At 53.4% G+C, this 17,518-nt stretch overlaps 1 protein-coding gene and 1 long non-coding RNA gene across 2 annotated transcripts in view; both read right to left on the bottom strand.

The window, feature by feature from the left end:
- Positions 1-17,518, bottom strand: part of LOC132473629 (arginyl-tRNA--protein transferase 1) — a 56,597-nt gene that overhangs the window by 1,472 nt on the left and 37,607 nt on the right. The window contains 3 exon segments of the mRNA XM_060073835.1: positions 197-391; positions 393-466; positions 8,286-8,406. Coding sequence (XP_059929818.1) covers positions 197-391; positions 393-466; positions 8,286-8,406 — 390 coding nt within the window.
- On the bottom strand, positions 2,731-7,811 carry LOC132473541 (uncharacterized). Its single transcript, XR_009529444.1, has 2 exons — positions 6,812-7,811; positions 2,731-6,769 (listed from the first exon to the last, which is right to left on the bottom strand). It is a non-coding gene; the product is annotated as an uncharacterized LOC132473541 (long non-coding RNA).

Genomic DNA, 17,518 nt, shown 5'->3' with positions numbered 1-17,518 from the left:
CACAGACTGAAAGGCTGAGTTGGGAGTATACAGAGAGACCTATAGACCGATAGGCTGACAGACAGACGGACTGAAAGGCTGATTTGTATCAGACAGACTTATTGCTGCAGGTGGGTTTCTCTCCTATGTGGGTGGGTGAGTGTCTAAGCGGAGGTCCGAGGGGCCCCCAGGCCCGAGGGGACCCCAGGCCCAGTACATCAGGATGCTCTGCCTGCTCCGGGTGTCTGGGGCCTAAGGGCCCTCGGGTCCTAGGGGCCCCTGATCCAGGGGGCCCCTCAGGCCCTGGAGCCATCCGGTACATGAGGATGCTCTCGGCGCAGGTCTGGCCCAGCAGGGCGGCGTACTGCTCCACCTGCTCCTGGTCGTGGGGGCCCCGACGCTTGCGGCAGTAAGGCGGCGTAGGGCATGACGGTCCGCTTGAACAGAACCATGACCCGGGAAAGGTCCTTAAAGGCCCGCGCGTCGACTGGACCGGGGAGGGGGGGAGGGGGGGAGAGGAGGGGGAGGGGGGGAAGAGAAAAAAAAAATTGCATTAAAGTTAGTTAATTAAAATAAATGAATGTTTTTTTACTTCCTGTAGAAAATGTAATTAACCCCCTTCATCTAATCATCTAATTTGCGATGTCTTAGTTAATATTTTTTCCCCTGAATGATTACTTGTAATTATCCTAGATTATATCCATTAGAATTATATTCATGTAATGTATTAAGTCCTTACTGCAGCATCGGTCTGCCTTAACCTTCTGCAGAAGGAGAATGTAGAACATAAAGCAGTATCCCCCCCCCCCCCCCCCCATAGTGCCTGAGAGGACACACAGGAGTGCAGTCCTCTGCTATTCAGCTCATCTTGTTTACAGGCTCTGAGGCCGGCGCCCAAACACAGCGTCTTTATGGGAGGCGCGCTGCTATAAACCCCAGCAGGTCCATTGGAAACACAGCCACTCTATAACCCAACGCCCAGGTCTCAGAACGGCCCTCTGGAGTCCCACTGGAAAATGTGGTGGCGGGGGTTAGAAAGCTCACGCAAAGAGGCTGCCCGTGTGAGGGTGGGGCTTGACCTACATGCCCACTGTGGGCGGTGGTGTAATGGACGGACGGGGTACAAGAGACTCCACCTAATTAGTTTCCATTGCCTGCTTTCTGTTTTCCAGCTGAACTTTTTAACAGTTAGGGGTGCAAGAGAACCCCTGGTAACCACCTCAATGCTCCACCCCGCTGTAAATATCTCTCTCTCACATGCATTTACACAAGTCCATGTCAACACACACACACCAAGTCCACGTAACACACAAACACACACAAGTAGACGTAAACACACACTTGCATACACAAGTCAATGAAAACACACACACACACACACACAAGTAGACGTAAACACACACTTGCATACACAAGTCAATGAAAAAACACACACACACACACACACACACACACACACGTAGACGTAAACACACACTTGCATACACAAGTCAATGAAAACACACACACACACACACACACACACACACACACACACGTTAACACACACTTGCGTACACAAGTCAATGAAAACACACACACACACACAGGTTCACAAGTCAAAGTAAACAAACACACACACATTCCCAAACTCACGTTAACACACATGTACACAAACCCAGGTAAACCATCACACACTTGCCTAAACCCACTTACACGCACAAGTACACAAACCCCCCTCAACACACGCAAACTCCCAAGGCCCAACACAGACGCACAATGCTCCATGTGGAAGAGAGCCTCTGACGCAGGAGGGAGGGACGGAGCCCCCCAGCTGTTCAGGGCCCCTGTCCCCTGGTGCCGTGGGCCCCAGCAGGAGGGAGCAACAACGCTGTGGTAACAGACCCCGGCTCATCTCCACCGCCTCCACATCCACCAGGCGCCCAGCTGAGCTTCCAGGTGGTCAGGGTGTGTGCGTGTGTGTGTGAGTGTGTGTGTGTGTGTCAGTTTGTGTGTGTGTCAGTTTGTGTGTGAGTGGACGTGTGTGTTTGTGTGTGTGCGTGTGCTCGGGTGCATTGCGTGTGTGTGCGGCGTGTCTGTGTGCCTGTGTTTTTGTGCTCGTGTCTGTGTGTGTGCGCATGTGTGTGTGTGTGTGTGTGTGTGTGTGTGTGTGCGCATGTGTGTGCGTGTGCGTGTGTGCGTCTATGTGTGTGTCTATGGCAGCCTGCGTGTGTGTGCGTGCATAGCATAGATCCAAGCTTGCAGCCATGTGCCTTCGCTTCACACATTTGCTAAATTCCTCACATAGCCGGTGAGGCACCAGCTATCTGCCTGCGCCCTGCACACCAGATGAGGGCTGCGGCCCCAGATAGATCCAGGAGGCCGAGGCAGACACATGGAAACACAGGACTGGACACAGAAGAGGACGGCACAACACTCTGGTTCACTGGACACAGTTCTGCTACCGTTGTGCGTTGGGGCGTTGCCATGCACACCTCTTTCCAGTTAAGGCCCGACAAGGATCTGATCTGGAGAGCAAAGCTTAACGCACATTACACCGTCTGAGTAGGGCCGCAGCCAGGGTTTGATAAAGAGTGAGGTCAGGGGGGAGGGGGGGCTTCAGTTGCAGGGGTTCAGGTTTATTTTTTTTGGGGGGGGGGGGGGGGGGGGGGTTGTGCTTGGCTCACAGACGCACCATCAAATGTCCCACACGGGGGACAAAAAGTAACGAGTCTCGACTCGTTACTCGAGAACTTCTCGAGAACTTCTTCGCTGCTGATTTTGTATACAGTGCTTAGGTTCGAACTTTGTTTTTTTATCTCTACAAAATGCCCGAGGTCCATACCTCGGTGACCTCAGAGCCGGCTACAGTGAAGCACCGTCATGCTGCTGAGAAGGGTAGCAAGAAGCAACTGCGGAGGGGATTCTAGTGTTGGCGGTCACTTTCATGCGCCCAGTGACCTTTAGGGAATTTAGAGCCAACCAAGGACCATGCAGGAAACTGAAGGGGAACAAGTTTCCCACTCAGGACAGTCTCCATTGTATGATGTTTAACATTTAGTTCTGTGTTTTTTTTTTTCAACTCGGAGGCATATAAAGGTCTTTCTGGAAAAAGCCCTGCAGATATGTTTCTCTCCCACTCTATGGAGATTTCATGTTTCCACATTCTTTTCTGGGGATCACTTTTGGGGCTTCAAGTGTTGAATTTACATACGAGTTTCACCCCGTTGCTGATGAACTAATGAATAATCTACCTTTCCGAACCCAAACAGCAGAGTCAGCATTCTTTTCTACCAGATTACATTAGAAAACTGCTAACCTCACCGATATTTTTTCTCCCTTCTTTGGATCCCAGTGCCTTAATGAACTGTGAACAAGTCAACAGAGAGCGAGCAGAAATAATCATAATAATCTTTCTGTGATCATAATTTAGTCTGCAATGTTAAATGCATATATATTTATTGCTTTAAATGCAATGTCAAAGCAATTTGTGATTGTCCCCAGCAATGAAAGGTGCAATAGATACATATTAATAAAATGCTAATTAGAAATATTTGTTCGCTCCAAAAATATTTATTTTAATGACACGGTTGCCTTGGAGTCTTGGCGGTGGTTTAGGGACACAATGTTTCAGTAACCGAGGACAGCCGAAACCTCTTGGCTCCATGACATGGCAACACCAGCGGATTCACAGGACTCCATCTCTCCCTCCCTCTCTCTCTTTACACAATCCAAACATCCGCTCCATGCATAAACACTGTGAGCAAATGTACTCTACATTTCCACGCATCTATGATATTCACCCCACTATCATCTATCCACCCATGTATTATTCTTCCCTCCATCATCCGTCCATTTATCATTCACCCCTCCGTCATCTCTCCATCCATCCGTCTGTCATTCACCCCTCCATCATCCACCCATCCCGCCCTCCCCCTCCCGGGCTCTCGAGCGGCCCCAGCCCCCCCCTCCCATGAAAGGAGCCAGCGGATGTCCGGTGACACCTCGCTCCAAGGTCCTGGCTCTCTGGGGTTCAAGGGTCAGAGGTCAGGGGGTGAGGGGGAGGAGAGAGAGAGAGAGAAGTTGCGGGGTCAGGGCCAGATTAAAAAGGGGGTTCATCCAGGGAAACCCTGCCACACTCTCCCTCTCTCCGTTCCCTTTCCCGTCCCGTCCTCCAGCGCCGAGGCGGGTCGGTTGGCGGGCCCTGTGGGGTCACTGCCCGCTACAAGCCTCGCTTCCCCTGACCCGAGGTCGAGAGGGCGACGGAGGGCCGGGCCGTGAAAGGAGGAGGGTGACCGGGGCGACCGGGGGCAGGGACACGCACCCTTTGGACCGGAGGCCAGGAGTTGAACCCCATCAGTTGGACAGTCCTCTGGTAAGACACTGACCCCCCCCCGACCTCAGATTCCACAGCTGAAGAGTGCGATGTAAGCACACTTTACACAGGGTGGGTGAACTAAGAACAGCTTTCACTGGCCTGAGTTTGGCTATGTTGAGATGTTACAACGACAACTACTAGAAACGCAATTCTGATGTCTTTAAATAGTTACTTACTACCTGCTTGATCCTCTAAATTGTCTTCAACTGTAACTGTTAATATTTTCGTGAAATAGTTTCACGAAAATATATCTATACTGCAGGGGGAGGGGCACTGATAGAGCTGGCAACACAATCCAGACGCACATGTGTGTTATATTAAAAGGACTGCAGCCAAGCGGGTCCGTCCGTCCACTCAGAGGATCTGAGGGAAGCAGGACACCCTCCCATGTCCCCTCCCCTCCCTGACGGCGGGGGTGAGCTGGACATATGGACAGACAGACAGCCAGACTGATAAGCAGAGGGAAAGTGAGCCGGAGCAGTGAAGGGTGGAAGGCCCATGGAGGGCCAGGCGGGGTGGCTGAGTGCTGTCAGACCGGGGGCTTGTTAAGATAGAGGGGCCCTTCTCCCCCAGCACAGCCCCTCGCTACCCCGACGCTTGGCACCACTTAGACTGGCTTCGGTACCCAGGCACACACACAGCCGCACACACACACACACACACACACACACACACACACACACACTGAGCAGAGATTGGTGCCACAGACACTTACTATTTGTGTATCTGTAAGAGATAAAAAAAAAATGCATTGTTAAAAGTACTGTAAGCATGACGTGTGTGTGTGTGTGTGTGTGTGTGCGTGTGCTGAGTATATTTGAGTGTGTGTTGGCGCCTGCTTCAGGCACTAAGTTCAGGGGGGTGACTCGTGTCACACACTTTTTTTACAAGTGTTTATCCTGCTGAGAGGGCGACGCCCCAGCTCTCTGTCAGGCAAACACAGATTACAGCTAAGTGCTAAAGTGTGTGGGAGACGGTGCACATGCTGTACGCTACGTGTGTGCGTGCCGTACGCTACGTGCGTGTGCGCGCGTGCGCGTGTGTGACCATGAGGTCATGGCGGGGCGGGCGGGCGTCCCGGGAGCGCTGGGCTTGCCGATCAATACGTGTGTGTGTGTGTGCGCGCGCCGGAGGGGTCGTGTAAACGTGAGATTAGCGCTCCCCTCGCACCTCATTAGCTACGCTCTGTGACCCGGTTCACCGACGGGCCGAACACATCCCAGGACGACCCCGGGGTCCCGCCCCCCCTCCCCCCAGGGCCCCAGATCGGGGCGCCGGCCCCCTTCCAGCTCCCCCTTACCCACGGAGGCTCCTGGGCTGTTCCCTTCCTTTCGTGCAGTATGGGCAGAAGTCGCTCAGGGGGTAGAGAGGGTCGGCTGGAAAACCGGAAGGTTGCTGGTTCGATCCCCGGCTCCTCCTAGCGAGAGTGTCGAGGTGTCTCTGAGCAAGACACCTCACCCTGATTTGCTCCTGACGAGCTGGCTGTCGCTCTGCATGGTTTGACTCCGCCATCGGTGTGTGAATGTACGGTGGCACGTCGCTTTTGGATCAAAGCATCAGCAAAAACGCTTAAATGTAAATGCTCTACTATGTTCAGGGGTCAAGGCATGCTGGTACCGTGTCCCCTAACCACTGCCCAGCTGACCTCCCTAGTCTGCCACCGACACACGTAGAACCGCCTCAGACCGGCCAAACGCCCCTGTTTGACTTGGCTCCAGAGTCGGCCCCCTTCAGTCCCCTTCCATCTCCCAAGCTCTGCCCTTCCTTTATGCCTCCCTTTCATGCGCCACGATGTCCAGGGGTCAAGGCATGCTGGTAACCGTGTCCACCGAACACAGGCCGCCACCACCACCCGTAGATCCGCCTCAGGACCGGCCCAACGCCACTGTTTGCCTTGGCTCCGGGGTGGGGTCCCCATGGCGGAGGAATGTCCCGCTCCCCGGCTCCGTCATGGTGCCGCGGGCTCAGAGCTGCGGGCTGCTACTGGGCTGAGTGTGTTGCTATCCGCCTGTCACCGTGCAAAGGAGTGTGCAGAACCTCCTCGCAGAACAGCAGCTACGTCATGCAGCGGGGGCCGGCCCCCAGTCGCCTGCTCACACGGGCCGGCCTGCAGCGCCACGGGTCAGAGCCCGAAGCTAATTCGTGAGGAGGTGGTAACAGTGGTACGACTGTGTCATGGTTGGACCGGCAGACACGCTGGCATCTGCGGTGGGACTTAGCCCCTCGTCTACTGGTGACATAGCCGCAAATCGACCCGGTGACTGACCGACCAATCAACTGCGACGTAAGGTTATTTGGGCGGCGGCGGCGGCGGGCCCAGTACCCCCCCCCCCCCCCCCCCCCCGATTCACACACAGCCATGATCATGTTAGGTTAGCTCACTGCTATGTGCTGGCATGGGACAGCTTTAAGGCCTGGTCCAACGGCAACAGGCTGGACACACGCGCGCACACACACACACACACACACACACACACACACACACACACACACACACACACACACACACACACACTTAGGTTATAGTGATGTGACTGACAGGGTAAGGGTCAGACCTAACAGCATCTACGTTGGCCATGATGTCAATAGCCAACAGCCTACTTATTGTCCTTGACGACGCTTTGGAGTGATGCTTCTCTTTCAGTTCAACTGGTGAGTCATCAAAATGATGTCAGGAAATTGAAAAAAAAAAAACAGGCTTGATTAAATGGCTTCTCTCCCACCCTCCCTCCCTACCCCCCCTCTCTCTCTCTCTACCCCCCTTTCTCCCTCCCTCTATGTAGAACTATGTATGTCACAATACTGGGCCCCATTTCTCCCTTTCTTTCTTCTTCTCACACCAGACCTCCATCATTTCTGTACCCCCCCCCCCCCCATATGCCTCCTTCCCCTCCACCCACTCAACCACATACTTACCACAACCCTAATCTACCCAGAAATCTCATTCCGGACTCTTCACGGCATTACGCCCGTTCTTACTGTCTCACAGGAAATGTGTTTATATTTGTACATTGACACATAGTCATCCACCACCCTACGGCGAGAATCACACACACCTCCTGTCCATTGTGTGTGTCTCTTGATGCAGACTGATGTAAACAAGGAGATGGCCACTCTCCCCCATGACCCCCTCCACCCACCTGATGGCTCAGGTTCCAGCAAACAGACACACATGTGTGTGTGTGTGTGAGCTTAGATAGGTGTACACAGTCACACATAAACACACAACAGAAGCATTTCCTGCCCAATATATAGGACCACAGAGTCCTATTATGTAGGGTTTACAGAGTGCAGATTAGCTACACACGCAGTGAGAAAGAATTTCAATCATCCTCAAGTCAACCCTTGAATCTCCCCTCCACCCTTTTTCCAAGCCTTTAAAACGTACACTTAACCACGTCTCTCTCTCCCTCTCCCTCCCTCTCTCTCTCTCTCTCTCTCCCTCCCTCCCTCCCTCCCTCTCCCTCTCCCCCTCTCTCCCTCCCCTCTCTCTACCCTCTCTCTCTCTCTCTCTCTCTCTCTCTCTGGCGTCTCCTGGTCTAAACCCTGCATGCGGCCATGTGGCTCATGTAATCAGTCATCTTCTGACAACGTGGTCCTTTCATGAGGACAGGGGATTAACTTCTGCCTCTGACCGTACTGCAGGGAGAGAGAGAGGAGACCACATCACCATCACAGAGATCCTCCTGGAGATCAGATACGGCTGGTCTGAGATCCACCACTAAATCCTACCGTGTTGGACGCCAGCCCGGACACACACACACACACACACACACACACACACACACACCAGCGGACCACTCAGAGCTCCTTAAGAACATCTAACGTTGGGCCTACAGTCTGAGAGCTGTGGCTGGGATAGTAAATGCAGGGTAACGGACTGGAGAGCGAACCACACATCGCCGTAGGAGGCGGTCGGGGGCGCTCTGCCCGTTGGGCGCTGGCTAACCTGCGTCGGGGTCCTGGTTGAAGCGGACGTAGCGGGCGTTCTCCAGGCGGGCGGTGCAGCGCTCGATGGGCACCCAGACGAAGGTCTCCGGGCACAGCAGGTCAGCAGGCAGGTACTTTCCCTGGGGAGGGGAGAGGAGCAATGGTAAATGGACTACATTTATACCCCGCTTTTCGAAACAGTGGCCACTCAAAGCGCTCTACAATATTGTCTAACATTCACCCATTCATTCACAAATTCACACGACGACGGCGGTGTCGACCACGCAGGGCGACAGCCAGCTCGTCGGGAGCAGTTAGGGTGAGGTTGTCTTAATCAGGGACACCTCGACCCTCAGCTAGGAGGAGCCGGGGGTCGAACCAGCAACCTTCGGGTTACCAGCCAACCCGCTCTACCTCCTGAGCCACATGCCGCCCCAAGAGAGAAGAAGCAGTTTAAGACTCACTGATCCTCACACCAGGTCATCATGATACATGTGTCGATTCGTCTTCTTTGAACTCAAAGGAGAGTCGCCACTCTTCTCGTCTTTTATAAAGGAGAGTACCTTTTAAGGCTATTGTCAAGAAAGTCTAGTATACGATTCCCGAATAAAGAAATCAAATTGGCTAAAACAATGTGACCACTGTGCAACTGCTCTGGATGTTTCTTCATAACACGCGTGTGAGCCAGTACTCTCGTTTGTTTTATTAATAAGCGAAGTTGGTTCCCATTTAATATATAATCAAATAAAAATTGGAAGAGAGATTGAAATCAAAAGTTTGAAAACGTTCAACTTTAGCCTTTCTTTTTGATGTTATCGTTGTGATTGTAATTGTCCCTTATACATATTTATATATATATAAAAAAACGATTGATTATTAAGTAGGACGTGTGTACCAATTCAGATTTCAAAATATACAAAAGCTGCCAAAAGAACCACATGTGTGAGCGGGAGAATAATGAGCAGAACACTTCGTTCTGTCACACACTCCCAAACAAACACAGAGCGATAAGACTGTACACAAGCAGGCGCCTCCAACAGGCCTGCTGCACTATCTCAGCACACACACACACACACACACACACTCACACGACACAGAAACTCCCAGCTTCGCGCTGAACCCAAACCACAGAAAAAATCCCACAGTATCCTTCTGAAAATATCCTCCCCCGCTCCCCCGAGGTAATAATTATCAGGCATTATCTGCCGTTTAAATCCCACATGTCAAGTGCGGGAACGCCATTTTATTATATTGTTATTACAGAACCAAAAATGTGAAAAAGAGGGATGTCATTTAACCCGCGAAACCTTGAAATGCCTCTGTAATATAAAATGGAACACGTTCTACATTAAAAAATAAACCTAGACCCACATCCTACAGGGAGGCTGTGGTGGCCGCAGAGAGAGACGATCTGTCAGGGAGCATGGAAACTACGCGGGCTGCTTTCACAGACCCACCGCTACCAGGGGGGGGAGAACCGAAGCGTGAACGACGGCCGAACCCGAGGGGTTGAGTGAAAAGTCGGGGGTCAACGACAGAGGACCGCGACCCCGGGACGACCACCGCACCCAAACCCCCTCCACATTTGGGTGCGGCAGGTGGCTCAGGAGGTAGAGCGGGTTGTCTTGTAGCCAGAAGGTTGCTAGTTGGATGCCCAGCAACTCCTGGCGGAGTGTCGAGGTGTCCCTGAGCGAGACGCCTCACCCTGACTGCTCCCGACGAGCTGGCTGTCGACCCAGCATGGTTGACTCCGCCGTCGGTGTGTGGATGTTTGCATGAATGAATGGGGGAATGTTGGGCAATATTGTAAAGAGCTTCGAGTGGCCACTGGTTAGAAAAGTGCTGTATAGATGCAGTCAGTTCACCGTTTACATGAGCACACGGTGCAGGAGGAAAGACGGGCCAGCTGAGCAGGGGTCAGTGGAATGAAGACACGGACCTCTCCGCCCAGGAATGGAGGGTATGACGAACACCGGAGCCGGGACCCTTTAAGTGCTGCCGTCAAAAGATGGGTGCATGGAAAGAATGCCTGTGGCTCCGCGGCGCCAACAGACAAACGTGCATCCCCTCCCCCCCTTCCTCCACTCTGTTCCCGACGCAGTGTGCTCGGGAGTCCACGAGCCATAAAGCCTTGTCTGCACAAGTCTGTCGGACCGACTCTGCTCACGAGTTCTGCAATCCACTGATAGTGGTGCCACCTCCGCCCGATGCTGCCGGTTCCATCAGCCCTGCATGGGCAAGGAACACCGAGGGGACAGAGGAGAGAGGAGAGAGGAGAGGAGGGAGAGGGGAGAGGGGAGAGGGGACAGAGGAGAGAGGGGACAGATGAGAGAGGAGAGGAGGGAGAGGGGAGAGGGGAGAGGGGACAGAGGAGAGAGGAGAGGGGGAGAGAGGAGAGGGGGGAGAGGGGACAGGGGACAGAGGAGAGAGGAGAGGGGGGGGGAGGGGGGGGAGGAGAGGGGAGAGGAGAGAGGGGACAGGGGACTTTGATAGAGAACATGTAGGATCAAGCTGTGTTGCTAAATGCACGACTACCATAATGAGAACCATCCCTGCATGGGCTGTTCCCCGGGTATACAGTATTATAGAGTTTCTGAGATCTTTGCAGGGCAATAAAGGAGATTCTTGTGAGTCCTCGTCATGTCGGGAGAGTGACAGATCCACTATTTTCCGTTATTTTCCGGTGCCGGCTGCAGAGAGAACTGCCGAGCGTTAAACTGTTGCAACCACAATGAGAGACTCGAGCGGGTCACAGCAAGGCCACCAATCCACAAACCTCCCAGAGGAAGACAAGAGAGACGAGGCTGAGCTGAACGTGAGCAAGGACACATCTTTCAGTGGTCTGGAGCGGGGAGAGCAAGAGAAAGAAATGGAGACAAAAAGCTGGCAAACACAGTCTGTCCCTCTCCCTGCCCGAAGGCCCAGTAATTCACAGCAGCAGCAGCAGCAGCAGCAGCAGCAGCAGCAGCAGCAGCAGCAGCAGCAGCAGCAGCAGCAGCAGCAGCAGCAGCAGCAGCAGTCACTTCAGCCTGTATGTTTCCTGTTTGCTTCCGTTCGTCGGCGCTATTAGCCTCTGCCTCAGCGTGGCAGCAGCGGCTCCCATCAACAGGGAAACCAGTGATTGTTTCCTGGAACGAGGAGCCCACAGAGGGGTACTGCAGCCTTTTGTCTAAACGACTAGCAGTGACACAGTCTCTCCATTAGAGTCGACTGCAGCTCTGCTCGGAGCTGGAAGGGAAGGCAATGGGGGCACAGGAAACGACAGAGTAAGGGGTTCTGCCAGTACAGGAAGCGGGGTCCGGCGATAAGACGCAATGTACACGTTTGTGTGCGTGCGCTTGTCTACGATCAGCACCAGGGTGCCTAGAATCCTGGGGGCCCCCTGAAAAATGTGGGGTGCAGCTGAAATACTGGAGTGTTGAGATGCCCATGAGTCACGTTAAAGCAGAGCCAGGCTCCACACATTGAAGAATTAAAACAAAGTTTCACTTATTCCTTTTAATGTAGTGAAATACTGAAAGAGAAGATCAAACTCAAGCAAAACCTTCAGCGAGAGGGCTCTACTGCCCTCCATGTGTGGGGGAGAAAGAGGGGGGGGGGGGGGGGGGGAAACAGGGGGGGAAGGGATGAATGGCGTCAGAAAGAAAGGGAACAAGCCAGCAGACGTGACAATCAGACACAGATGAACACAGGGACGGTATTTAACGTGGCGGGCCCCGAGACGCTGATGGAAGAGATAGGCGCCGTGGTGAGAGCCAGCTGAGGCAGGGGGCTCCGAGCCAATAGGGAGAGGGATGAGGGGGGGTTTGATACGGGGAGCAGGAAACCACAGAGAGCAGAGGAAGGAGCCATGCTGACAGAGAGCGAGATGGAGACGGGGGGAGGAGGAGGAGGACGGGGAGAGGAGCTGTGATCAATCAAAAGTGTAAAGACAGTGGTGAGGAGGAGGGGGGAGGGAGAGAGAGGGGAACCCTCCCCATCTGACTCACTGTAAAGCCGTGCTCCAGCTTGGCTCCACAAGTGAATTAACAAATGGCTGTGCAGAAGCGAACGGTGAGGAAGAAATGTTGAAATGTTGAAATACAGCCCTGTTCCCCAAGGCACATAAACACGCACGGCTTTGACATGCAGGCCGCATAACACCGTCATCAAGTCAGTCGGCGTTCAGTCTTCAAGTGAAGGGGAGGCCGGGTTTAGCATCTCGTCACCAAACGATCGGTTATTATCTTTACACTCGCACAATCAGGCGTGTGCGCACACAACACACATTCAGAATGCGAAGCAGTAGCACCAGCCCACGCAGATACCTGTTATCTAAATGAAACGCAATTCATCAAGACACATAAATATCATGCCTCACGGCAGCCCAGGAATCCTCATGAAAACCGACACCATTATTTTACTTCTTGTTCCACTTACTGCATCTGTGTGTGTGTGGGAGAGGGTGTGTGTAGTTCGTGAGAGAGTATGTTTAGAATGACTGTGTAGGCTGACTATGTGTGCGTGTGTGTGTGTGTGTTTGTGTGTGTGAGTAGGGCGTGTGTGTGTGTGCGTGTAGTGTGTGTGTGTGTGTGTGTGAGACTATGTTTCGGGTGTGTGTGAGAGTATGAGATTGAGTGTGAGATTGAGTGTAACTGAGAATGTACTTGAGTGTAAATGAACTTGTGAGTGTAAATGAGAGTGTATGTGAGTGAGAGTGAGGGTGTGCGTGCGTGTGTGTGTGAGCGAGCAGTGCGTGCGTAAGCCACCGCGGGCCCAGAGCCCTCTTCCTGCCCCGTGGCTATAACTGGGATCAAAACATTCTCTGCGTTGATCTCTCACAGCTTGGTGATGACATCACTGCAGGGTTTGGGGCTCAGAGTTGCACCCCCCCAACCCCCCCCCCCACCCAACCCCTCCCGCACGTTTAACTTGAGTGTGTCCTGGGGGGGAGGGCTGGTGGTGGTGGGGGGGGGGTAAGGTTGGATGGCTGTCAATACGTCATGGGGAAGAGGGTTTACCTAAAACCGCCATCTTGCCATACACCACACATCTGCTGCCGATCTCCAGTAGCGTCTCCAATGACCCGCAGCAAAACCCGAGGCATGTGATTGTGTGTGTGTGTGTCTGTGTGTGACTGTGTGTCCGTGTGACTGTGTCCGTGTGACCGTTTGTGTATCTGTGTGTGTGACTATGTGTATGTGCGTATGTGCATGCGTGTGTGTGTGTGCGTGCGTCTTTGTGATTTCCCCTCGCTGCAGATTCTCCAACCGTCCCGTCTCCACAGGTCTCCTTTGATAACGGTATCAGAAGAGCTGAAATCTCCTCAGGAGAGAGCACCTCTATATTATGTTTGATGTGCTCTGCCAGTGGGCCCAACACCTACTCCAGCCCTAGACACGGAGGCTCCCATATCCAAGGGGAGGTCTCAGAGAAGCATGAGCTCACTGGCTTGTTGCGCTCGCTCACACTGTGAACCGACTTCTTCCCTGGCTGGTGGGCTGTCTCTGGCGTGGGGAAGGACGGACTGTGTCTCAGGCTTTTATTCAACGAAGAGCTAGTGAGACAAGCAATGAGAAGCAGCAGGATTACTCGCCGGTCAAGTTCCGCTGTGGAGGGATGGACGTGGACATTTGACCTCACCGGACAAACCTGGGGGCTAGTCCTGTCCCAGAGTGACCTTGTGTTGGATTCTGTGCTTGGTGTTAAAACAAGGAGAGAGGGCAGCACAAAGAGGCCCAGTGTGACCCGGGAGGCTGATCCCACCCAGGCCAGCACCCTGACCCTGGGTCACGTCGGTGCATGGCCCTCTGCAGACCAATAAACACAGGGACCTGAGCTCCACGTCCCAGCGCTCGTTCTCACACACGCACACGCACACACACACACACAAACACCTCTCCTTTTAAAACACAGGGGAGATGGGGGGGTGCAGGAGGTGCAGGGTACACTGTTGATAGACACATGTAAACAGCGCAAACGCACACAAACACACAGCTAGACAAATAGCGTCCGCTACGAGAACAGCGTCGCTTCGAGGCAGGGGTACCATGTCGGTGAAAGACACGTCCAAACAAACTGATACATATACGTCCATACACACACAAAATGACACACACAAACACACACACAACCTGATACACACAAACACCCACACAACGTGATACACACAAACACCCATACACACACACTTTGTCCATCATGGGGGGCACAATATGTGTATTTGCACACACTGAAACACACATAGGCCAATGGAAATGTCCCAAGACCCGGGGTCTGCGTTTCTTGGGACATTTCCATTGCCCAGCGCTGTTTACACACCTGGGAGCTGCCAGGGTCTTTTCTCCCCCCTCGACACATTACCACGAGACGACCTTCAAATAAATACAACATCGAGGCCAGTCGCTCTCCCTTCTCCTTCTTCCTCCCCCCCAGGCCCACAAAGTCCCTTACAAATCAAATCCCCCCCCCACCCCACCCACCCCCGGACGAAGCCCTCCTCCCAGCTCTGCTCCTCGCTCCCCTCCCAACCTGGCTATGCGTCAGGGCTCCGAGAGGATGACAGGTTAATGAGGAGAAAATATTTTTACAGGATCGCGTTTCGCCCAAGACAGAGGAAGAGAAAACTAACTGGGAGAAGAAGGAGGGGTGAGGGGGGGGGGGGGGGGGGAGGAGGGGGGGAGGCAGTCCAAGGGCAGGGCTTTAATGGGCATCAACTCGCCGCCCGCCGTCCTTTTATCTCCCCATCTCCCCCGGCCTTTATGAGCTCCTCTGACACAGACCACAGCTCACACATGTTGCCGTCCAGGTCCGGCTTCCCCGGCCACAGACCAGAACCCCCTAATCCCGGCTGCTGGAGATGAAAAAAGAAATAACAGCCAGCTCTCGCAAGACGAACAATGTGCAGCCCCCCGGACCCCAGCTCTAAGTAAACGCCTAGCGGCATTCATGAGTCTAACTGATTCTGCCTGTTGGGCCTCTTTGAAAGCTTTTCTTCCCCCCACCAACCCCCCGCCCCCCGCCCCACGCCCATTCCTCTCTCCCCTCAGACACTGCTCCTTTCAGGCGGGGCGGTGTGGCCGTGGCAGGTTTGAAAATAAATAGAGCTGAAGGTAATGGGTAGGCAAACACCTCGGGCTGGCAGATAGAGGGCCCTGGATCCCCTCAGCACTGACACCGCATCCACAACTCTCTCCTTCACCCCCCTGACCTCCCTACCCTCCCCCCCAACCCCCATCACCAACCATCACCCCCGCCACACCAGTACTCATGAGGACGACTCAATCGTATGACCCGACCCCGGTGAGCTCTGACCCCCCCGTGGCCCTCACCCTGTCAGCACTCGTCCTAGGGGGTACCAGGCAGCGGTTGCCACGGCGAGGAGGGCTGTTCATGATTTCTTACAAACACAGCCGTGACCAGAAAGAACAACAGCGGAGAGAAAGGAAACAGTGGGAAACAGAAATAGATGTCCAGGAGAAGGAAAAAGAATAAGAGCTAAGCAAATGTTTCTACTTGAGTGCTGCACTGTTGGTGGTCTCCTGTTGAGTTAAATCAAACAAGGATCTTTCTGTCAGAAATGCGCCAATTTGCCTGAGCCAGAGAGGGAGAGAGAGCCAGAGAGAGATGGGGGGGGGGGGGAGCCAGAGAGAGAGAAAGAGGGGGTAGGAGGCAGGGTAAAGGGGCACGAGAAGATTTCTTTTTAAGGGTGAAAACTCAATCTGGTTTGATCTCCTTTGAAGGGTGTTGTACTGTACTGTGGGAAACGCTAGAGTAGAAGGCAACAGGAATACATCAACAAGGAGACCTAACTCAATACTGCTTCCATTACAAGAGAAATCACAAATCAAAAGGCTGGATGCATGGCGACGGCGGAGCCGGTCTCGACACGAACAAGCCGCTGTCAACACAGTAACTCTACCCGCCGCCATCCAGGGCTCGGGTCATGACTCGGTGCGTCTAGGCGTCGGGATGTGGCAATTAACGCAATAAGACCCCTTCATGCCGAGACTACTGCATATCCCTCCTCTCTGTCAAACAACAACATGTTACCGAGTACACACGGGCCACGGGTTCATCGTTCCCGACCAGAGCTCCCCTACCTTCCCCTCCTCCCATCCGTCATCTTCCCCGGTCCGACCGAAGCCTCCATCTAGGGCTGTTGAGAGAGGAGATGTAAGAGCAGCAGGACCGCCGTGGAGGAGAGGAGGCCGCCGCGCCCGGGCCTGCACGACGCTACGCCCACATGTAGGAACTACTACTACTACTACAGGAGATCCGCACGCACGCACACACACACACACACACACACACACACACACACACACACACACACACACACACACACACACACACACACACACACACACACACACACACACACACACACACACACACACACACACACACACACACACACACACACACACACACACACACCCCCCAAAGGTGGACGAAGAAAAACACTCCTAAACAGAGAACTGTAGAAACCAATGCAAAGTGGAAACTCTTCATTTAACATACACCTTACAATAAGACGGTTCATGATTTGGAAGGAATTCCCTGGTGCACACACCTCAATCTCACCCTCTATCAATCTCAATCTGCATCGTTCACAGAGTGAAGAACACACCTTTAGCTCTCTCACACACACACACACAGGTATGCATAAAGAACAGAAAAAGGCCCTTCCAGCCTGGCCCCACAGACTCCATTCCTCATGGAAAAACAACCACTCACAGGCTCCTGTCTGCAGGCTGCGGGCGTGTCAGAGCCTGCGACGAGGGACACACCTGGAGGCCTGGAAGAAGATGGAGGAGAGAGCGGAGAGGAGGAGGGGCTAGGCAGACTAATTAAGTTTGTGTCCCAAGAACAGCCCGGGTATTGTTCGGTCCTCGTTCCAACCGGGCATAACAGACAATAATTAATATAACCTATACTGAAGACACAATGAGAGGACGGGGTGGAGGACGCAGAGTCTACGCACGGCTGGGCCTCCTCTGCACAACTCCACAGCCCCCTGAGTATCTGGACCAGGATGAGGGACTTCATATGCAGGGTGTGACTGTAGTAAACACTTAGAATGATTTCACCTCCTCTGCTTTGTTTCTGTGCCCGTGTCTGTGTCTCTGTCTGTCTCTCTCTCTCGCTCTCTCCGTATGTCTGTCTGTCGCTCTGCACTGTTGGGTCGTTTGTCACCCTGTATTGCCATCGTCTCAAATCAGGAGCAGGTGATAGAGAAGCACCTCAAATCGGCTCGTGTCGATTGAGGGA

The sequence above is a fragment of the Gadus macrocephalus genome, chromosome 15, assembly GCF_031168955.1.
Source record: "Gadus macrocephalus chromosome 15, ASM3116895v1".
Lineage (NCBI taxonomy): Eukaryota > Metazoa > Chordata > Actinopteri > Gadiformes > Gadidae > Gadus > Gadus macrocephalus.
This window is presented reverse-complemented; position numbering and strand designations above follow the sequence as displayed.